General features: G+C 37.2%; 1 protein-coding gene and 1 pseudogene across 6 annotated transcripts in view; one reads left to right on the top strand and one right to left on the bottom strand.

The window, feature by feature from the left end:
* The window catches only part of CHRDL1 (chordin like 1), a 138,051-nt gene that overhangs the window by 87,535 nt on the left and 26,220 nt on the right, over nucleotides 1-24,296 (top strand). For all 6 annotated transcript variants that reach the window (XM_036226926.1, XM_036226925.1, XM_036226923.1 and 3 more), the window contains one exon: nucleotides 22,421-22,488. In XM_036226926.1, coding sequence (XP_036082819.1) covers nucleotides 22,421-22,488 — 68 coding nt within the window. The remainder of the gene's footprint in view (nucleotides 1-22,420; nucleotides 22,489-24,296) is intronic.
* On the bottom strand, nucleotides 13,735-13,853 carry LOC118608558 (annotated as a pseudogene).

Here is a 24,296-nt window from a genome sequence, read left to right as displayed (position 1 = left end):
TTTTCCAGTAAAATACATCTCAATTCTCTGACTCTGATAGTGAAGGCCTTCTGTACTCTAACTCAACTTACCTTTAAAAGTTCACATTCTCCCATTCATGCACCTCAGGTTCCACTCACATCATTCCTGTGCTCTCTTACCTTTATACTTTGCTTTCTCTTCCAGCCTTCAATATTTCTCAGATGTTAGTGTGCTTCAGAATCACCTGAAAAATTTGTTTAAATTTAGATCCTCAGACCATAACTGCAGAGATTCTGATTAAATGGCTTCGGAGTGGGCCCCTGATTGTGCATTGTAACAGGCCCCATAGCGCATTCTGATGTAGGTGATCCTAGGCCATGGTTTTGAGGAACCATGTAGATGACTGGGGGTGGCCTGAAACAATCGTTTACATCTTATTTTAGTGCACTTAAATTGAGCCTATTAGAAGTTTAAAACCTGAGTAAGCCAATAGAAAAGTAATCAATGGCAGTTTCTGATTGGTCAGAGTATCTTGTTCCAACTATATGACAATCAAATTTGGGGTGAATGAGTGGAGGTTATTTTATGACTAGGAACTAGAAGGGAAAGCAGACAAAACAGCAGCCTAGGTAATGACTGCACATATACAGTATGGGTTGGGGGAGGGAGTGTTGTTTTTCTGGAAAACCCTTTCCCTCCATCTCTGACTGAAAATCTTGTCCATTCCTCAAGATCTGGTATCCAAATGCAGCCTCCTCAGATTCAAACACAAGTACTCCACAACTTATATTTTGCTAAATACTAACTGGAAGGCCTTTCTCTCTTTTCTGCCTCCCCACCTACATCCCTAATTTCTCTACACCTAAATTTTGCTTATCTTTAAAAGGCCAGGCTAAATATTACCTCTTCTCTGAACCTTTTTTAAAAACTAAATTTTATTAAAGTATAGTTGTTGTACAACATTATATTGGTTTCAGGTGTACAACATTTATATACATTAGGATGCGCCTAGTACCCATCTGTCAACCGTGCAAAGTTTTTATAAAATTATCGACTATATTCCCTGTGCTGTACACTACATCCCCATGGTTTATTTATTTTATAACTGGAAGTTACTTACTAATCTTGTAAATTAGGAGTAAACCTCCCTTCTCTCTAGTACCCCCCAATACCACACCTATGTTTCTCTAGTAGCATTTATTACCTTGTTACATTTTGTTTTTTTATTATTTGTGCACACGTCTTATCATCCCCACCAGTTTATAAGCTCATTGATTGAGAAGCTGTTTTTGGTTCATCCCCAGTGTGCTAGGCTCTTTGAATGAATGCACCCTTGCTGGGAAGTATTACCAGAAAGTTAATAATGGTTTGAATTAGATGCTACTAAAATAGGATAGTATTGTTGTGTTTTTTTCCTCTGAATTGCTGATTGACTGTGGTAGATGGTATTGACTATACATTGGTTCATGGTCAACAGGAAATTACCATGATAATTACCATGTCATTCCTGATCCCCATTTTGTTTTTTTCCCCACTTCACTTAAAAACACTATAGTTATTTTTTTTAAAAGAAATGACCTTATTCTGAGTATCGGTATTACTCGTCCCTTTTAATATGCTCTTTGTACCAGCCCTCACAAGTCAGTATGGATTTACTTATGGCCTAATTTGATTTATATTTCAATACCTGGATCTTTTCATACCTATTTCTCAAGTGTGTATGTACTGAACCTCAGTACAGCTATTACATTTCATTCAGGAAAGATTGGCATTTTTTCTCACCTCTTTTTCCATCTTTGCCTCAATTTGACTTGAGTCTGCTCCAAAAGGAACAGAGTCCATACTGAGAAGAGATGTGTATATGTGGTTGCTGATTTAACCAGCTATTTGCTATAATCCAGTTGTTAGGCTGAGATTATTTTGCTTGGACAAAAGGGTATGTGAAATCTAAACTGAAAAACTATTAATAAAAGAATTGAAACCACACACGCACACAAAAAAATATTATTGCCTCCAAGAGGCAATATAGTACAAAGGGCATAGGCCCTGAAGCAAAGAACATAGATTTGACATTACAGTAGAGTTATCACCTACTAGGGATGTTACCTTGGACAAGCTACTTTACTACTCAGGACCTCAGTTCTCTTAGCTATGAAAATGGAGATTATAAAATCTATGAGCAATGGAAAGATGGTAAAAATTAGGTGAGATAATACAGAGTGCTAGGAGAAGGTCTAGTACAGAGTTATTGCTCAGTAAATAACAATAATTATAGTTCCTAGAATAACTACTATATTTAATATCCTGGGGTTAAGTAGAATTATATCTTCTCCACTATCTCTGATAGTCTTGCTTTTGTATTTACTCAATTTCCAAATATAGAACTTTATTTCTAGTCCTTCTTGTGGTAACAGATCCTGGAACTAACCATCTTCTCCAGTACTCTTGTCACAATTTAAATTTATTTTCTTTTATTATGTCCTCAGAAGCAACAGATAAAAGCTAGTTATTACTGATCACGTATTGTCCCTTCACATAGTTGACATTTCGTTAAGTCCTTTCTTTGCCATCTCTTCTCCAGCCTAAATAAACCATTCTCTTTCATCTTGCCCTATAACAACTAAATCCTACACTTTCATAAAATTGATGCTTTTTTCTCTGCCTTTAATTTCTTTATGTCTTTCAGTTGTATATAATGTGATTGAATCTCTTTGATGTTCTAAATTTTGAAGCACCAAGTTATTTTCCTGTTGAAATGTTGTTTTTACAAAGGTATATCTTGTATAAGCATATTACTTATACAGCAGTGAATTCATACACAGTTATCCCCTATGCTGGTCACCCTAATTGAAGGCAAAATACTGCCGAAGAAATAACCTTTTGAGTACTGAACTTGCAAACCTTAATATAAAAGGCCCCATTGAAACAGGCTCTCTACACTGTCATCAAACACAAATGTGTACCTTTCTTCCTGGGTCAGACAGCAATATTAGCTGCAGATTGAATCTCAGCCCTGACCTCAGTTGTTTAGACATATCTCTGAGGCTAGGACGGTCAGGAGAGTGTTGGCAGGGTGTGTGTCATTTCTGGCACTTCAACAAACCTCATCTGGTTTAGAAGTACAGCACAAACAGCCACTGGAACCTTAAGAAAAACTATTGGAAGCAAAAATCTCTTCAGAGATTGTATGGCTGCCACATTCTGGGCAGGCAGGCCTCAAACCCAAACCCACACCCAGCTTCCCTCTACCCATTTATCATGTTTACTTCCTGTCTCCTGCCTATCTTGCCAAAGCAAAGGGGAAGGCTATGTACTTGGACTGTAGATGAAGGAGAGGTATTTGGAGTAAGCTATCAGCTGTATTGAGAGCCAAGATTGCATTTGGTACACAATGTACATATGTAGCACTTACTATGTGGCAGACAATGGTTGAAGCACTTAGATGTGCAATAGCTCCCTTGATCCTTATGACAAAGTAGGAATAATTATTATCCACATTTTAAAGGTAAGGAAACTGAGGCAGAGAAGTTAAGAGATTTGCCCAAGGATACGTGGTAGTAAGTGGCTAGCTAGAATTTAAAACTTGACAGCCTGGCTCTAGAGTCTCAAGTTCTTACACTACTGGATGGGAGTCATTCATAGGCCTATGACAGGGTCCTCTCCTAGTGCAGAGAAGTAAAGGAGGAGAGAGGACATGCATGGAAAATTGGCATAGTCAAATAATTTTAAAAGACTACACTGTTCATTTTTCTCCATCAAGGCTTCAACCTATTCACTCTCAACCATAGGGGAATGCCTTTGTTCACCCTTCTCTCTTTCTAGACTTAAAAGGTTTGAGTGTAAATATCTACCTTCTTCAATTCAGCAAACATTTGTCAGGAAACCAATAAGTACCTGGCACTATGCTGGTGTGGGAGATACAAATGAGAACAAAACAGATGTGGAACTGCCCTCATGTAATTTAGTGGAGAAGACAATATTTATCAAATAATAATACATGTAAATATAAAATTGAAACTGTGGGGAGATTGGATTAAACTCGGTGGACTGAGAGATGTTCCTAGATCTCTCCCATTGAAACAACAATAAAACTCAACAAACATCTAAAATTCAACAAGAAACACCAAAACTACATACCAGCATGTCTGAGCATGGGATCAGCACATAAGACTTACCACAAGTCAGAACCCCAGATGTTGTGTGGCGGACTGGGAGAAATAAAGAAGCTACCTCTTGCAGCATCTGTCTGGAGCTCCCTGTAGGGGGAGGTAAAGGGGAGAAGGAGCAGCAAGTTTCATGAACAGCCTTGCCTAGGTAAGCTGTGAGCTCCATGTGGCTGACAGCAGTGCCTAATCATCAGGGCAGAAGGCAGAGAATTGGGGATGACAGAAAAGCGGGGACAGCAGAGAAACTGCAGTTGATTTTTACCAGCCAGAGTTGCAAAACGGAGGCTAAGCCACAGACCTCATCCCCCAACCCAGAGGGCCCCTCCCCCCATACCCTCCGAGACCGAACACTACAGAGCTCGGGAATCTGAGCAACCGCTACTGACACTATCACTAACACTATCACTGAAAGGAACTGAGACTGAGGGTAACAAGCATGATTAAACATCTATCAGGGAAAAAAGACATTATTAAGACTTTATATAAAGCAGAAATCCAAGAGGCTTAGACACCACCTACTGGAAACCAAAAGAAGAGTGCCTTCTTTGCAACAGGCTAGGGACCATTATATAATAAATCTTTCTGGGGAAAAAAAAAGCAGAACACACTTACATTAATGCCAGGTGGAAATAGTCCATTAACACCATGAATGACCAGGGCGACAAGGCATCTCAGAAAGAAAGAGAAAAATCACCAGAAAATAACCTTACAGACATAGAAATATGCAACTTAAATGACAGAGAATTTAGGAAAGCACTTCTGAAAAAATTCAGCGAGATCTGAAACGAGTCATATCAACAATATCAGGAATTGAAAAAAAAAACTAGATGAGCACAATGACTTCTTTAGAAAGGAGATTGAAACCCTCAGAAATTGCTGAACAGAACTTCTGGAGAGGAAGAACACACTGCAGGAGTTGGAAAAGGAGATATCAAGTTTGGGAAATGGAGTTGACAAAAAAGAGAAAAGGACTGGTGATATTGAAGGCAGAGTCTAGAAATAAATCAGAAGGAAGAAGAGAGAAATTAAAGAATGAAAAATAATGAAAGAGAAATACAAGAACTATCAGATAGCATCAGAAAAGAAAACATAAGAATAATGGGCATTCTCGAAGGGCAGGCAAAGGAGCAGGAATAAGAAAGCATGTTCAGACAAATAACTGATGAGAATTTCTCAAATCTAAGGAATGAGCTAGAGCTTGGATTTCAATAAGTCAACAGAATACTCAATTATCTCAACCCAAAAGGCCTTCACCAAGGTATATCATATTAAAATCATCAAAAATCAATGAAAAAGAATTCTCAGTTAAGCCAGGGAAAAGAAGATGGTATCTTATAGAAGAAAACCCATTAGATTATCGTTGGACTTCTGAGCACAAACCTTACAAGCCAGAAAGGAGTGAAATCAAATATTCAAACTATTTAATGAATGGAACTGCCAGCCAAGAAAAATGTATCCAGCTAAGCTCTCCTTTAGGTATGAAGGAGAATTAAAGACCTGTCCAGACATAGAAAAATTGAGGGAATTCTCCACTATGAGACCTGCACTACAGGAAATACTGAAAGGCATCAGCTCACCTAAAACAGAAAGACAAAAAGAAAATACATAATTAGGAGTAAGGTGACTAGCAGGCTGATAGAAGCAGAGGAGTGTAACCCTTACTAGGAACAGGGCACTATAAGCTTAAAATAAGCAAGATTTGCTATAGTAAGATAGTAATAAATGTTCATCATATGAAGGGACAAATTGAGGCAACAATGACTGAAAAGAGGAGAATTCAAAGATCCAAATTCACAAAGGGGAACGGAGATACGGCATATGCAGAAGAAAAAGGACGACTGTATATACTACTATTCATTACATATTCATAATGGTAAGCAAATGCCAAAGATTCAGAACAGAAGTATATAACATAAAACAAGAAGAAGCAGAGGCAAAATCGATAGAAGCCAAACAAAATAGGGAAAACAGAAACACAAAGATAAGGAAGCAATGGAAACACTGAGATATTAGGAACCAAAAGATAAAATGGCTATAAGAAGACCTCCTAGTTCAATAATCACCCTAAATGTAAATGGATTGAACTCACCAATAAAAAAAAACACATAGTTGCAGATTGTATCAAAAAACAAAACCCAAACATATGCTGCCTCCAGGAGACACATATCAGTTCCAAAGACAAATATACACTCAAAGTGAAAGGGTGAGAATGGTATTTCAAGCAAATGACATTCAGAGAAAAGCAGGAGTAGCAGTACTAATATCAGATGAAATAGACTTCAAAATATAAAAAATGTAAAGAAAGATACTGAGGGACACTTCATAATGATAAAGGGAAGCATGCACCAAGAAGACATAACACTTATTAATATTTATGCTCCCAATCAAGGAGCCCCGAAATATGTAAAGCAATTACTAACAGAACTAAAGGGAGAAACAGACCAAAAAACTATCGTAGTAGGGGACCTAAATACCAAACTATCGGAAATTGACAAATCGTTCAAACAGAAAATCAACAAGGAAATAACTTCCTTAAATGACACATTAGACCAAGTGGACATTATTGACATATACAGAGAATTCCATGCCAAAAGAGCTGCTTACACATTCTTCTCTAATGCACATGGAACATTCTCAATAATCAACCACGTACTGGGAAACAGAGTTAGCCTCAAGAAATATAAGAGGGTTGAAATCATGCCAGCCATATTCTCTGATCATAATGCTTTCAAACTAGAAGCCAATTGCAGAAAGAAATCAGGAAGAACCACAAATACATAGAGATTAAACAACATATTACTGAAGAATAACTGGGTCAGGTAAGAAATAAAAAGAGAGATTAAGAGATACATAGAAATGAATGATAATGCTAATACAACATATCAAAGCTTTTAGGACATGGCAAAAGCGGTCATAAGAGCAAAGTTCATACCATTACAGGCCTACCACCAAAAACAAAAATGAGCCCAAGTAAACAACCTAACGCTTCATCTTAAAAAACTAGGAAAGAGAGAACAAATGAGGCCTAAAGAGAGCCAAAGGAGAGAAAATATCAAAATTAGAAGAGAAATAAATGAAATTGAAAACAAACAAACAAAAAAAGCAAAGAAAAAATAAGTACAACAAGGAGTTGGTTGTTTCAGAAGGTTAATAAAATTGACAACCACTGGCTAGACTCACTAAAGGAAAAAAGAGAAAGGACACAAACAAAATCAGGGATGAAATGGGAAATTACGACTGACACCAGAGAAATACAAAGGATCATGCAAGAATACTATGAAAAAGTATGTAACATCAAATTTAATAACCTAGAAGTAATGGACCAATATTTTAAAATACAATCTACCTATTCTGAATCAAGAAGATCAGCAGTATGGAAACTGAAACAATCATCAAAAACCTACTAAAAAGGAGAAGTCCAGGACCAGATGGCTTCACCAGTGAATTCTACCAAGCATTCAAAGAAAATGTAATACTTATTCTCCTCAAAATCTTCCAAAAAGATCAAAGAGGAGGCAATACTTCTTTTATGAGGCCAATATTACCTTAATACCAAAACCTGGTAAAGATAACACACAAAAAAGAAAACTACAGTCCAATATCTCGCGTGAACACTGATGCAAAAATACTAAATCAGATACTAGTAAACCGAATACAGCAACATATTAAAAAGATTATACACCTGATCAAGTGTGCTTCATCCAAGGGGCACAAGGATGGTTTAACATATGCAAATCAATTAATATGATACACCACATAAAAAATTACAAAGTAAAAATCATATGATCGTATCAATAGATACAGAAAAAGCCTTCAACAAGGTAGAGCTTCCATTTATGATCAAAACACTTAACAAAATTCATATAGAAGGAAAGTATCTTAACATAATAAAGACCATATATGACAAACTATCAGCCAACATTATACTTACTGGTAAAAAATTACAAACATTCTCTCTAAGATCAGGAACAATGCAAGGCTGTCCACTATCACCACTGTTATTTAATATAACATTGGAGATCCTGGTGAGTGCCATCAGACAAGAGAAAGACATAAAAGGAATTTAATAGGAAATGAAGAAGTAAAACTGTCACTATTTGCAGATGACACAATTCTCTCTATATATAGAAAACCCTAAGACTCCACAAGAAAACTACTGGAAACAATAAGCAAATACAGGAATGTCTCTGGATACAAAATCAATGCCCCAAAATCCATAGCATTCCTATGCTCCAATAATGAAGTGTCAGAAAAAGAAGTGGAAAAAATAATTCCATTTACAATTGAAACAAAAAGAATAAAATATCTAGGAATAAATTTAATGAAACGTTAAGTACCTATATAATAAAAACTATAAGATCTTATTAAAAGAAATCAAAGAAGATACAAAGAAATGGAAAAAATATTCCATGTTCATGGATTGGAAGAATCAACATAGTTAAAAAGACCATTTTACCTAAAGCATTATACAGATTTAATGCAACCCCCATCAAAATCCCATCAGCATTTTTTAAAGAAATAGAACAAAAATCATCAGATTTGCATGGAAGCACAAAAGTCCCTGAATTGCCAAAGGTATCCTGAGAAAAAGGAATGAGGCAGGAGGCATCATTCTGCCTGACTTTAAATTGTACTGCAAAGGGACAGTAATCAAAACGGCATGGTATTGGCAGAAAAACAGACACAGAGGCCAGTGGAACAGAATCAAGAGTCTAGAAGTAAACTCGTATTTATATGGGCAAATAATTTTCAACAAAAAAGCTAAAAATAATACAGTGGAGAAATGAAAGCCTCTTCAACAAATGGTGCTATGAAAACTGGAAAGTCATCTGCAAAAGAATGAAACTACACCGCTGTCTATCGTCACACACCAAAATTGACTCAAAATTAATTAAAGACCTGAATATAAGACTTGAAACCTTAAAATGCATGGAAAAAAAACATAGGAACTAAATTCAAGGACCTTGGACTTAAAGTGGATTTTATGAATTTGACCTCAAAGGCAAGGGAAGTAAAAGGTAAAATAAATGAATAAAACTACATCAAACTAAAAGCTGCACAGCAAAAGGAATTGTCAGCAAGGTAAAGAGACAGCCATCCAAATGGGAAAATATATTTGCAAGCAATGCCTCTGTAAAGGGACTAATATCCAAAATATACAAAGAACTCATACAACTCAGTAACAGCAAAACACAAACGATCCAATCAAAAAATGGGCAGAGGACCTGAAGAGGCACTTCTCCCTAGAGGACATACAAATGGCCAACAAATATATGAAAAGATGCTCAACGTCGCTAGCTATTAGGGAAATGCAAGTCAAAACCACAGTGAGATACCATCTCACACCTGTTAGAATAGCTATAATCAACAGAACAAGTAATAACAAATGTTGGAGAGGGAGCGGAGAAAAAGGAACCCTCATATGCTGCTGGTGGGACTGCATATTGGTACAGCCACTATGGAAAGCAGTATGGAGGTTCCTCAGAAAAATAAGAATTGATCTACCGTATGATCCAGCAATCCCTCTACTGGGTATTTACTCCAAAGATTTGAAATCTCATATCCATAAAGATATTTACACACCGATGTTCATAGCAGCATTACTCACAGTGTCCAGGATATGGAGGCAACCAAAGTGTCCTACGATAGATGATCGACTAAAGAAACTGTGGTTGCATATATACGATGGAATATTACTCAGCCATAAGAAGAGATGAAATCTTGCCATTTGTGACAACCTGGTTGGACCTCGAGATAATCATGCTAAGCGAAAAAAATCAGAAAAAGTTGAAAGTCACAAGATATCACTTATATGTGGGATGTTAACCTAAAAGCAACAAATGAACAGGACAAACAAAGATTCAGGGACATGGACAATGGACTAGTGGTTACCAGAGGGTAGGTGGTGCAGGAGGAGGGAAGCAGTTGATAGGGTAAAGGGAGTCCAATATAAGGGGCTTTGGGGAGAGTGAAGTGGGTAAAGGTGATGAAATATATAGTGGCTGAAGGAATCTGGACTCTGGGTGGTAATCACACATTAGAGCATATAGATAGATGTCAAATTATAATGTACACCTGAAAATTATGTACTTGTATTATCCAGTGTTACCCCAATAAACTTAAAAAAAACAAAAGCGTATTTGTTCTAGTTCTGTGACAAATGCCATTGGTATTTTGATAGGAATTACATTGATTCTATAGATTGCTTTGGGTAACATGAACATTTTAACAGTTAATTCTTTCTGTCCATGAATACGGTATATGCTTCCATTTATTTGTACATTCTTCAATGCCTTCTTCATGACATCCTTTTCTGAGTACATGACTTTTACCTCCTTGGTTAGATTTTTTCCTAGATATTTTATTGTTCTTCTTGCAATTGTAAGTGGTATTGTTTTCTTAATTTCTCTTTCTGATAGTTCATTATTGATATATAAAAATGAATCTAATTTATGAATATTAATTTTGTATTTTGCTACTTTACTGAATTCATTTATCAATTCTAACAGCTTTTTAGTGGACTCTTTAGGGTTCTCTATATATAATATCATGTCATATACAAGTAACAACAGTTTTACTTCTTCCTCTCCAGTTTAGATGCCATTTATTTCTTTTTCTTGTCTGATTGCTATGGCGAGGAATTCTAATATTATGTTGAATAAAAGTGGTGAAAGTGAACATCCTTATCTCATTCCCGATATTAAGGAAAACATTTTTAGTTTTTCTCTGTTGAGTATGAAGTTAGCTTTGTGTTTGTTGTATATGGCCTTTGTTATATTGAGGTATGTTCCCTCTATTCCTGCTTTGCTGAGGGTTTTATCATAAATGGATGCTGATTTTGTTGAATGTCCTTTCTGCATCTATTAATTTGATCACATGATTTTTATCTTTCAGTTTTTTCCATTTCTTTGTATCTTCTTTGATTTCTTTTAATAAGATCTTATAGTTTTTATTATATAGGTACTTAACGTTTCATTAAATTTATTCCTAGATATTTTATTCTTTTTGTTTCAATTGCAAATGGAATTATTTTTTCCACTTCTTTTTCTGACACTTCATTATTGGAGCATAGGAATGCTATGGATTTTGGGGCATTGATTTTGTATCCAGAGACATTCCTGTATTTGCTTATTGTTTCCAGTAGTTTTCTTGTGGAGTCTTAGGGTTTTCTATATATAGAGAGAATTGTGTCATCTGCAAATAGTGACAGTTTTACTTCTTCATTTCCTATTAAATTCCTTTTATGTCTTTCTCTTGTCTGATGGCACTCACCAGGATCTCCAATGTTATATTAATTAACAGTGGTGATAGTGGACAGCCTTGCACTGTTCCTAATCTTAGAGCATGGTTTGTAGTTTTTCACCATTAAGTATCATGTTTGCTGAGGATTTGTCATAGATGGCCTTTATTTTGATAAGGTACCGATTTTATTAAGTGTTTTGATCATAAATGATGCTGTATCTTTTAAAAGGGTTTTCTGTATCTATTGATATGATCATATGATTCTTAATTTTAATTTATGTGGTGTATCAGTTAATCAAATTTCACATATTGAACCATCCCTGTGCCCTGGGATGTAGCCCGCTTGAACATGGTGTATAACCTTTTTAATATGTTGCTGTATTCAGTTCACTAGTATCTTATTTAGGATTTTTGCATTTGTGCTCATGAGAGATATTCGCCTGTAATTTTCATTTTTTGTGTTATCTTTACCAGGTTTTGGTATCAGGGTAATTTTGGCTTCATAAAATGAGTTGAGAAGTATTGACTCCTCTTCAATTTTTTGGAAGAGTTTTAGGAGAGTAGGTATTAAATCTTTGAATTTTTGGTAGAATTCACTGGTGAAGCCATCTGGTCCTGGACTTTTCCTTTTTGGTAGGTTTTTGATGATTGTTTCAGTTTCCATACTGCTGATCTGTCTATTTAGATTTTCCAGTTCTTCTTGATTCAGTCTAGGAAGGTTATATTTTTCTAAGTACTGGTCCATTTTTTCTAGGTTATTAAATTTGGTGTTATATACTTTTTCATAGTATTCTTGTATGATCCTTTGTACTTTTATGGTGTCTGTCATAATTTCCCCTTTTTCATCCCTGATTCCCCTGGGGGCTGTGTGGTGTTTAGTCTTGGAGGATATGTGGGGAGGTGTCCTCTGGGTTGAGGCATGGGAGTTGTGGCTCAGCCTCATGTTTTGCAACCACAGCTAGTAATAATCAACTGCTGTTTCTCTGCCATTCACACTTCTCTGCCATCCTCACTTCTCTGCTTTATTCCCTGATACCTGGGCACTGCCGCTGGCTGTGTGGGCCTTACAGCTCTCCCAGGCAGGGCTGTTTAGAGAATGCACTGCACCTTATCCCCTCCCCACTCCTCCTACAAGGAGCTCTGACTGCAAGAGGCAGCTTCCTTTTTCTCCCAGTCTACTGCCAAACTCCTGGGATTCTGACCTGTGGTAGTTCGTATGTGCAGATTCACACTCAGAAGTGTCGGTGTGCAGTCTGGGTGTTTTTGTTGAGTTTTAAATGTTCAGCTTGTTGTTGTTTCAAGAGGAGAGGCCTATGGACGTCTCTCACTCTTCCATGTTTCTGACATCACTAATTTTTTTTTTTTCTTGAGGTAGGCCTATATTGCTATGAATTTTCCTCCTAGGACTGCTTTTGCTGTTTTCTGTAGATTCTGAGTCATTTTGTTTTAATTTTAATTTCTCTCAAAGTATCTTTTGATTTATTTCTCGATCTCATAGATAATGCATTTATTATTTGGTAGAATATTATTTGGTCTCCATGTGTTTGTGTATTTTCATTTTATTCTTATAATTGGTTTCAAATTTTATACCATCGTGGTAAGAGAAGACGCTTGATGTAATTTGAATCTTCTTAAATTCATTAATACTCTTTTTGTGACATGACATGGGATGTATCTTAGAAAATATTTCATGTGTACTTGAAAAAATGTATATTCTGTTTTTTTGTGTGAAACATTCTAAAATATCAAATCCATCTGGTCTAGTGTGTAATTTAAGTCTACTGTTTCCTTGATTTTCTCTCTGGAGGATCTGTCCATTGGGGGTGTTAAAGGCCCCTACTATGACTATTATTGTCAATCTTACCATTTATGTTGGTTAATATTTGCTTTATATATCTAGGCACTCCTTTGTTGGATCCATAAATGTTTACTAGGCTTATACTCACTTGTTGCATTGATCTTTTTATCATTATGTAATGTCCTTCTCTGTCTCTTATGAAAGGCTTTGTTTAAAGTCTATTTTGTCTGACATAATAGTGGCTACCCCAGCTTTTTTCCATTTCCATTTTCATAAAATATCTTTTTCCATCCCTTTACTTTTAGTCTGCATGTATCTTTGTCTGAAGTGGGTCTCTTGTAGACAGTATATGTATGAGTCTTGTTTTCTTATCCATTCAGCTATGCTATGCCTTTGATTGGAGCATTTAATCCATTTACATTTATTTATTTTATTTTATTTTTTTTTAGTCAAAGCAACCCTTGGTTGACCTTACAAACTGCAAAGACTTTGTCAGCTTACAGTCCCTTATTTTATTTTACTTTATTTTATTTTATTTTATTTTATTTTATTTTATTTTATTTTTTGTGTTTACAGCACCTGGACTTCCTAGGTGGTCTCCCATCCAAATACTAACCAGGCTCAACCCTGCTTAGCTTCTGAGATCAGATGATATTGGGCTTGTTCAGGGCGACAGGGCTGTAGACTTAGTCCATTTACATTTAAACTGACTATTGATACATACATAAATATTACTATTTTATTATTTATATTTATGGTTTTTTACCCTTCTTTTTCTTAAAGAAGTTCTTTTAACATATCTTGTAACATTGGCTTTATGGTAATGAACTCTGTTAGTTTTTTCTGTCTCGGAAGCTCTTTTTTCTCACCTTCAGTATTAATGGATAACTTTGCTGGATAGATTAGTCTTGGTTGTAGGTCCTTACTTTTCATCCCTTTGAATATTTCCTGCCAATCCCTCTGGCTTTCAAAGCTTCAGTTAAGAAATTAACTGATAGTCTCATGGGAGCTCCCTTGTAAGTAACTAGCTGCCTTTCTCTTGCTGCTTTTAGGATTCTCTCTTTGTCTTTAATTTTTGGCATTTTAATTACTATGTGTCTTGGTGTGGGCCTGTTTGGGTTCTTCTTACTTGGGACTCTCTGTGCTTCCTGGGTTTATATGTTTATTTCCTTTGCCAGATTAGGGAAGTTTTCTATCATTATTTCTTCAGGTATGTTTTCAATTCCTTGCTCTCTCTCTTCTCCTTATGTTACCACTATGATGAGATTTTGTTGCATTTGATGTTGTCCTAAAGGTCCCTTGAACTTTCCTCATTTTTAAAATTTTTTTTGTTGCTGTTCCGATTGGGTGTTTTCTGCTACCTTGTCTTCCAAATTGCTGATTCAGTCCTCTGCTTTATAGACTCTACTGTTGATTCCCTCTAGTGTATTCTTCATTTGTTATTGTATTCTTCATTTCTGACTGGTTCTTTTTCATGGCTTCCATGTCCTTTCTTATACTTACTATCTCTTTGTTGAAGTTCTCACTGAGCCTTAATTGTTGTTGGCACATCAGTGAGTGGGATTGACTGACAGGTAGTGAGGATAGTCCACTCCCACAGGGTTTGAGCTGCTGTGTGGGGCTGACTCCATGGAGTGGGATTTGCCCCAGTGGGCTTGTGTGCCTCTTGAGACCACCCTTTGGATGTGCCACTTATGGGGCTAATCAGGTGATTCTCTGTTTTAGTCTGACACCAATCTCTGAGTCTGTTGGTTCTGGGCCACCTTGGGAGGGTGCTGCCTGTGACCACCTTGGGGTACTTAGTAGGAGCTAGAAAGTGGTCTGCAATTTGTTGGTGTCTGTTCTGGACCTGGAGGCATGTGAGAGAGGCCACATGATGAACCAAGCCCAGCTGCCACCAGCAGTGGGCCTGGGTCAACTCAGCACAGTGTCCAGGGCACCCCAAGGTCTGAGGCCATCTGCTGGCTTTCCACAGAGTTCATCAGCTGAAGAAATCCCAAGTGGTATGCAAGTTGGGTGAGGTGAGATCACCAGAAGTTATCAAGGTGGGTCAGGCAGCACCCCCAGGTTAGTGCGAACTCAGACTTGGTGCCAGTCATGAGATTGGCCATTTAAAAATGTCTCAGATCACACCAAGGACAGCCACCAACTGCCTGCATCCCAAAGATTCCTGAGATTGGCTTAAGAAACACTGAAGCTGGGGCCTTGACTAGTCACCCACCACCCAAACCGTCCCAGAGGTGGGCAGGTTGAGGCCTGTTAGTTTCTGCCAAAAGTCTCCTGCTTACAGGACTGGGCAGGGCTGGCCACACAGCCAAGAATATGCCTCCAACAGTTCATGAGTTGGATGGGGCAAGGTCCTCCTAGAGTGTCACCCAGTGGAACAAGTGGATTTTACCAGGCCATTGTAAATTCAGATTTGGTCATGAGGGAGGAGAACTCAACACAGGCAAGATGGCACCTTCCTGTAGGCTACACAGGAGAAGGGCTCTACATAGGGAAAATGGCAGTTGTCCTTCAATTCCTCACCCTGAAGCCACACAACTTAGTCCCTCCCTATTTCTCCAGTACTTCCTGCGCTTCTGTTCTTCTGCCAGAGCCTAGGGTGAGTAACTGTGAGTAATCTAGTCTGTGCACTGGTTCTCAAAGGGATGTCTGGGTTTCCAGCAGCCCTCCATCTCACCCAGACAGTTGAAATCCCCACTGATTTTCACAACCAGATTCTGCAGGGACTCCTGGCACTGGAACCCCAGGCTGGGGCCCTGGAGTGGGGCCGGGGCCGCTCGCTCCTCCACAGCTGAGACAGTCCTCCCGATGTTCAATGGCCACATGCAGGTGTGGGGCCAACCCCTTTTTCATCTCTGCCCTCCCACTAGTCTCAATTGTGGTCTCCTCTTTATATCCTTAGTTATAGGAGTTATGTACAGCCAGTCCTGAGACAGTTCTCCAGGTTAATAATAGTTGCAATATTAATGTGGTCATGGAAGGAGGCAAGCACAGCATTCATCCACCCCACCATTTCGACCAGAACTCATTAATATTTTACTTCTGCCCTGATCTCTTTCTGCAAACCCATTTGCTCTCACAATGTGTTTTTTAAAAATTATGTATTTCTGATTTTTTCTGAATAAATGCTTTTGTACTCTTCTTCAGATTTGGCTTGCTACTACTGGCAGAACGTTTCCCTTTGTCTGTGTCTTAGTATTTTCCAGGCAGATATTTTGTTAAAAATGCTAAGATAGCCCAAACGAAAAAAAATGACTTTCCAGTTTACAAGATGCTGGAGGAATGTTTGCAGTACTATACCTTATTACTGGAAGCTCAAATGTCTACCAATGAAGATTCTTTATACTAGTGTTCTTTAAATTTTTTTTCTCAGATTTCATCACACTTCTCTCTCTCAACAGAATTTATAGAATTAGATGTTTGGCAGAGGCCCCTAGAGAACTTTCCACTTCCTCTTTCATCTCTAGCTTAGGTATTGAGTACTGGCTAAAAAAGTGGCCCACCACAGAATCTGGGATGTAGTAGGTAGAGATTTCCTGATCATTTTCTTACTCTATGCCTTCTCTCAATTTCCCTCAAAGCCCTTTAATCATTTGCCCTAATTCTGCTGATTTCAACTTGTTTCTCTAAAAATACAGAGATCACTTTCTCTTGTCAGAGATCAGGTCCCCTGTCTCAGGGATTCATTTAATTTCTGTTTGCCTTTATTACAGTGACCATATAATTTATCATCCAAATCAAGACACCTTGGAAAATAAAAGAGGCAATCTTAATAATTATGCCTGCCAGAAAAAAACAAGCATAAAACTGGGTTGTCCCAGATAAATTGGTATCTATCGGCACCCTGTTTATGATGTCGCATGTGGATCAGAAGTGGCCACGTGCTGGCATAGATATGCTGTCTGAGGCTGATCTTCATGAATATCTCATAATTTCATTGTCTTTTGAGAGGACACAGTTTACTTCTGCGACCTGCTCAAGGCACCCAAAAATTAATGGAAGCAATGGGAGTTATAAACAGTCTTAATTTTAGCCTAGCTCTTGACTATTTTCGAATACTTGTTCTCCCATTGCCAGAAAACAAAGCCATTCGAGCTCCATAGGGTACCACTTGGAGTATAATTGAGGTCTGAATAAACACATTTGGCTTTTAAGGTTAAATGAATATTGTTTGACATACAGTACACTAGAGTTGTTTTTCATTTTGGTTTAAAAAATTTGTTAAAATTACATCTTGTTGCTTCTTGAAATTAACTAGACTCCATCTGTCTCCATTAGAATTATTGTTTTTATTTTTTTAAAGCCTCAGATGAAAAAAGAGGCTCTCTCTCACTCAAGATAATTTGTCTAATGAATCAGAGGGAATAAGTAAAGAAACAGGTTTTTTAGCGTGTCAGTACTTAATTTCTTTTATGTATTTTATCTCATAGATATATCTGTTATAATATCTAAGGTTTATCATCTAAGATTGCAAATGGAAAACTCTATTTTCAGCTGTCCAGACAGAACCTGCCCAGGTATAGAGAGCCACTTATAGCTGTAGGAAATATGAACATCTAAGAAAATAATTCTACTTTAACTATGGTTCAAATTAAATAGCACGCCCGAAATGTAGCAGCTACTTAAGGAACACTCCAGAATTTCAAGGCAACAAAAATACTAGTAGTTCCTACAAGAGAGAGAGAGAGAGAGAGAGAGAGAGAGAGAGAGAGAGAGAGAATGTGTGTGTGTGTGTGTGTGTATACACACACATACATACAGAAGTAATGGCTCCAGTGGTTTTTAATGAAGTGAAATGGTCCAAATTTAGGTATATGTGCCTTTCTGAAAATGCTTAGGTGATTGTGACACATTCATTTGAACTTGTGTTACAGGGTATTAATAATTTGTTGCCATGCTTGATACCTACTTGCTTCCTTGCTTTGCCATCTAACTTCTCTGCTCATTTAAAAGGGACTCTATGCTACTATATTGCTTTGATATTTTGACTATAAGTATTTAAAGACTATTTAAGAGTCCTATTAAGACAGTAGGGTCTAAATGAAATAAATTGAACTTCTCGGAAGGCCATGCTGAGTAAAGATTGCATGTCAATACCCATCATTAAATCTACATTTTAAAAGAGTATTTGATGAGGAATGCTATTTTATCATTTTGTTTTTGTAATTTGTTATCTTTTGGCTTCTTAAGTTAGGTTTGAAAACACATATTGTTTTGCCACTTGCCAGTGTATGTTTTCTGCTTTCAAGTCTTCTCTTGGGTCTAACATTTTCATTTGTCTCAGATCCTAAACCCACCACTGCCGGCTAAAATAGAACAAGTAAATCGAGTTCATCCCCACTCCGTCATTGTCAGAGGTAGTGTCATTTCCCAGCTCTCCAAATTTGTAAGTCTAGAGTCATTATATACTGTTTTGACCTTCGCTTTTTTTTGTCCATTATCAAATCTTCCATTGGTATCTTCGTTTTCTTCTTATCTGTAGTAGTCTGATTTGCCCCTTCATTTTCATTATTTTATAGATACTCATGGCCTATCACATATTACTACAACAGCCTCCTGGCTGACCTTCCAGATTTCAGTAGCTCTTGAACTAGTCAACACTCCATTGCTAGGATAAGCTTCCACACATACCATTTTTACCATAGGAACCTCCACATAAAAATTGGTAACAGAATCAAATGTGAATTATTCAGTCTCTTTTTGAAGTTTATGCAGCCATTATTTACCACCCATATTTATCTCAACAACCTATTTTCTTCCCTCCCTCCCTCTTTTACCCTCCCTCTCTTTTTCTCTCTTTCTACCAGCCCCATTTCTCTAGTTTCACATCTTAAGTTTCTATTCAAGCCACACCTTGCTTGCTGTCACCAGTGCGTGACTTGCTATTTCCAAAGCTCTGATCTTTTGCAAATGCCATTTTCTTGGATTGAAATACCCCCTGCCCAAATCACTGTCTTTTTAAACTCTACATATCTATTTATAAAAACATGACTTAATTATTTTGGGAAGCTTTCCACAATTACATCTGACTGCTGACTTTACCTATTCAATGTCTCCTAAACATGTACATTCCATTTCTATTTCCAGTTACTCTATGTGTATGTTTTTAAGCTGTTTCCTCTATTGATTTTCTGTCATCTCCATACAGGTTGTAAATGTCTTGAGGGCAAGAGCTCAGCCTGATTTCTGTCTTCATCCTGCCTTAATATCAGGCTCTCCAGCCAAGAAACATTCAATGAATGTTAACTGACTTTTAGGCATTATTTTCTAGACAGAAACAAAGGTGAAATCATCATCATTGTTATGGGGTAAGCCCGGATTTCTACATTGTCTGTATGTGGTTTTTGTCTACCATCTTTACTTCAACATGGAATAACTAGGAAGAGGAGTGTATACTATTAACCAAGCACTTAATTCTGTCTTTGTGACTGCAGTTCAATTCAGTACATATACTGAGAACCTGATATGTACCCAGGAAAATGCTAAGTGCTCTAGCCCAGTTATTCTCAAACTCTTGCATGCCTCAGACTCCTCGGGAAGGCTTGTCAAAACCGAGATCACTGGCCCCCACCCCAGAGTTTCTGACTTTGTAGGTTGGGTGTGAGTTCCAAAATTTTGCATTTCTTACAAGTTCCCAGATAATACTGGTGCTGCTGATCCAGAGGCCACACTTGGAGAACCAGTAATCTAGGGAATACAGAGGGGGATTTAAGACATGGTCTCTGGTTTCAAGGGATTTACAGTTTCTTAAGGGAGGCAATGCAGGCTCAGGAAACATTTAACAGCAGAAAATATTATACAATATTTTAGTATTTATTCATTCAAGAAATATTGAATGAGTACTAACCGTGTGACCAGCACTGTTCTAGGTACTGGAGTTACATCAGTGAACATGATAGACAAAAATTCTTATTCTTATTTCAAGCCTAGTTTCACAGGATAATTCTGGTGGGAAAAGGCTGACAATAAACAAAACAAAACAATATATAAAATGTAAGATAAAATTAACTACTAAGAAGAAAATACAACAAGGAGGAATAAAAAAATCAGAGGGAGGTTGAAATTTTAGATAGGTGATCAAAGAAGGGCTCATAATTCCATGATTTTACAAGTATTTGTGGAATGAATACTGTGTGTCAGGCATTGTCATAAACGATGGTGATACAGCCATAAATAACACAAATAATAAGCCCTGCCTTTATAAACTGGATACACTTATTTGGGAGCCAGGAAATCTGGGGTTTTGGTGTTAACTCTCATGAACTCATTATGTGATCTGGAGCCAAGATTCTAGGTCTCCAAGAAAACTTCTTTTTTTTTATGCCTACAGCACCCGGTCTTCCTAGGTGGTCTCCCTTCCAAGTACTAACCAGGCCAGAACCTGCTCAGCTTCTGAGATCAGACAAGATCATGCATGGCGTGGCTATAGATGAAAACTTCTTTTAGCAGAGGACAGGTTTGACCCTTGGGTTAAGGTCTCCAATCTATTAGTATTCAAAGAGAACAAGTTTGGTGCCTTAGGAACAGGTCTCTGCTGTAGTGTTAGGAAGAGACAGACTTTGTGCCATGGGCCCAGGTCACTACTCTGGCTACTAATCTCGTTCTCTGAGCCTTGGTTCCTCTGTCTGTTAAATGGAGCAGCTGGACAAAGTTGTGCTTGTACTCCTATACATCTCTAAGGCTACAGGATACTAAGTCTTTTGGGTAATTGGAAATATGTAAGAGTGTTTGAGGAAGACTTTGTAGATGAGGAAAATCTTAACAGTTTTCATAGGCATAGGGGAGCTGTGGGGTATGGGAGGTAGGAAGAAAATTGTAGAATAACATGAACAAAACATGGAAGCAAGAATGAGAGACATGTGTTCAATAAAGAACAAGAAGGTCAAAGGGTTCCCAAAATAGCGTAGCTGAGATAGTTGAGTAGGAGGTAACTGCTCAATAAAGATGAGGTTAGGGCTAGTTATAGAGTCTTGGATGGGAACTCACTGAGGGTTTTGATCAGGCAATGTGACAATTATACAGTCAAAGTGGTGTTTTAGGAAGGTTAACATAGCAACCAGCTAACTTTTCAAAATTCATTTTTTCCCCATAAGATCTTTGAATCATGAAGAATTAAAGTCGTTCTTTGCTATATGTCACTGTCTGATTATAATATTGCTATCAAGCTAATTTTTAGGTATTTTTCAAGCCCTAAAAGCCAGCGATATTACATAGTTGTTTTTTTTTTTTTCTAACAGTACTACCACACGTTTGAACCAGTAACATGTTACTGTTTAGACTTGGATTTTGAAACCTTGGGCGATGAATTAGAATAAAAAAATTTTAATGCTTATTTTTTTTTGTATTTTTTGTTATCCCATGAAATATATGGTTGGATCCATATTGGGTTTATCCTTAGCCAGATACATAGATATCTGTTTCTATACATATCTCTCTATTTATTTCTACTTCTAAACACACACACACATTCACACACATAGATAGTACTCATTTAGAGTGGTGCAAACTCCATTGGCTTGCTTGGTCATAGATAACAAAGGTAATATTCTTGGGAATTATCTCCTAATTTTTCATCTTTATTCAGATGAGGAATTTCCATATCTTTTGTATGTTTGTTGCTCTTCAAGCTGCAAATAAAATCTTCCTCCTAAAGGCAATTACTCTGGAAAACAGCTGATAGGGGTTGGCACTTCAAAGAGTGAACATGTACAACGAGAGAAAGGCATCTCAGGTGAAAAAATAGAGAATAATATTTTGGATATTAGTTATGTAAGCACTCTAACCTTAGCAGGTTTTAACTTTTAGATCATATCATAATTTCTTAGAGATATAATGGTGAATTTAATAAATCATGACAGACTGAACCCTCAAAGCTCTCATTTTTTAAAGGTAGTTTAAACACAAGTTAAATATGACCTGCAAAATATTTAACTATCACTGGAATAAGATAAGCAAAAGTGACAATGATGGTTATATTAAACTGCAAAGCGATTATTTTTCTTTCATTTTCCAAATTCTGAGTAGTATTGCTTGATGGTCTATTTTAGAAAATGGTAACTTTCTTCTGAGTTGTTTTGAAAACTGAGGCACACCCAGAGAGAAATCCTTAAGTGTTGCTTTTCTGAAAAATAGCTAAGTGTCTGGAAAACCTTGGGGTCATAGAACCAAAAATGTTATTGGGTCACAAGAGTGATATTTTTCCCTTCTATGTATATATAATTCTTTATTTTTTTCTTTTAATAAACAGGGGATGGAGAATTGTCATGGGAACATTCTGATGATGATATCTTCCGGCAGCCTGCCAACAGAGAAGCAGTAAGTGTGAATAGCTCTAATAATTCAACACCCCACAGCATCAGGCCAAACTTTCCTCTCTCCATGGCTACTATTCCTGCAACTCCATGAAAGGATACATTTCTAACACTATTTATCTTCTCTTTCCTCAGAAATTTAAATGGCTTCATCAGCAACCTGTAACCATTTAAGTACACTGTGTAATTGGTAGCCAATTGGGCCAGGACATGAACACAAGGAAATCATAACCTTGGGAACCCTTCATCTAGATCAGAAGTTGGTTCCCTTTCAAGATGGCTTGCCAAATATTTGCCTTCTGTAAGAAGGTCAGGTTACTGCCCCATCCTCAATAGTGAGATTCTTCTGTGGGATTATAAAGTAAGCCACCCCATCCTTTTGGCAGAGGTACTTGGGTCATATCCACGTAAACTTTCTCCTAAGCCTTAGGCTCTCACACATACTGCTAGAAGAGAAGAAAGATAGCAGGCCAGATTCTTCTTTCTCATCCTGCAACATCCTCTCATTTCCATTCTCTATACTAATCTCAGAATAAGCCTTATGAGTAGGCATCTCTCTACGTATAGTAATAACATCTCTTGTTCCTTTGTATTTTGAAGTAATTGACAAAATAGACTTTCCTTCTAAAAGCATATATGTCTAAGTACAGCAACACCTCAAACTTCTTAAAATGAAAAACGATTTGTTCCTGTTCGAAAAATTAATATTGAAGGGCTTATAAAAGTGTACAAAATGTATAAAGGCATTGGTTGCACAAAATAGGCATTCATCATACCCTAGTACAAAAAAAAAAGTATACAGGGGCATTCAATGCAGCATTATTTTTATAAGAGCAAAGCAAATGGAGACAACCTAAATATCTATCAATAGGGGCTTGGTTGAACACGCCCCCCATCTATGGTACACTGGGTAGGTGTTAAAAAAATACAATACATAGAAATGTCATAAAGTGGAGGAATCTCCAAGATATATGATGTAAATGAAAAGAGGTTCAGGATGCAATTTATACTATAATATAGTTATGTAAAAATAATGTGTGTGCTGTATGTAAATGCATATGAAAAAATCTGGAAGGTTACATACCAACATATTAAGAGTGGCAATCTCAAAGGTATGGAAGTGGGCAGAAAGAAAGGTCGACTTTGACTTTTTACTTTATGTCTTTGGTATATGAACATGAATTTTTTTAATGAATAACATTTAAAGGATTTTCTAAAACCTTAGGAATTAGTTTTCAACATGCATTGGATAAGGCAAGAGTCTAAGTAATTATGGGGAACACCTATAGTGAAGGTGTGAGGAAAGTGTTGATAGGGGACACAATGAAATGACCAATACAGACATCACAGTGCTGCTTAGTCATCCCATGTGCCTCTTCTGACTTGCATGCCCTCACCTTGCCAACACCCTGTCTCCATTTCTGTGTTGTAAATTTCCATTTTTTTCTCAGCCCCAATTTTTTTTTATTGTGGTAGGAAATCAGGAGTGGATAAATTAATGACTGTCAACCAGATGCCATTCTAAACCAAATTTAGGACACAGTCACCATAAGCTATGTGCCTTACTTAAGCCGAATGGCTTAGCACCCAACACTAAGCACTCTGGCCACCTCAATGGTCTCGCTGATAAGGCCTTTCTTCTTTACTTCATCTTATGCTGCCCCTAACTCCATCTCAATTCTTTCAGCCTCATTGTTCTTCCTAGCTTCTGATGATAGGCCTGGATTTAATCCAATACTTCCTGTAGCAAAATATGTCAGGTACAGAATGCAGGGCCTTGAAATAGTTATTGATTTTCAAAGGAGTTCAAGA

Source organism: Rousettus aegyptiacus, unplaced genomic scaffold, assembly GCF_014176215.1.
Source record: "Rousettus aegyptiacus isolate mRouAeg1 unplaced genomic scaffold, mRouAeg1.p scaffold_m13_p_9, whole genome shotgun sequence".
NCBI classification, from domain to species: Eukaryota; Metazoa; Chordata; class Mammalia; order Chiroptera; family Pteropodidae; genus Rousettus; species Rousettus aegyptiacus.
Note: the sequence above shows the minus strand (reverse complement) of the source record. Positions and strands in the feature narration are given on the sequence as shown.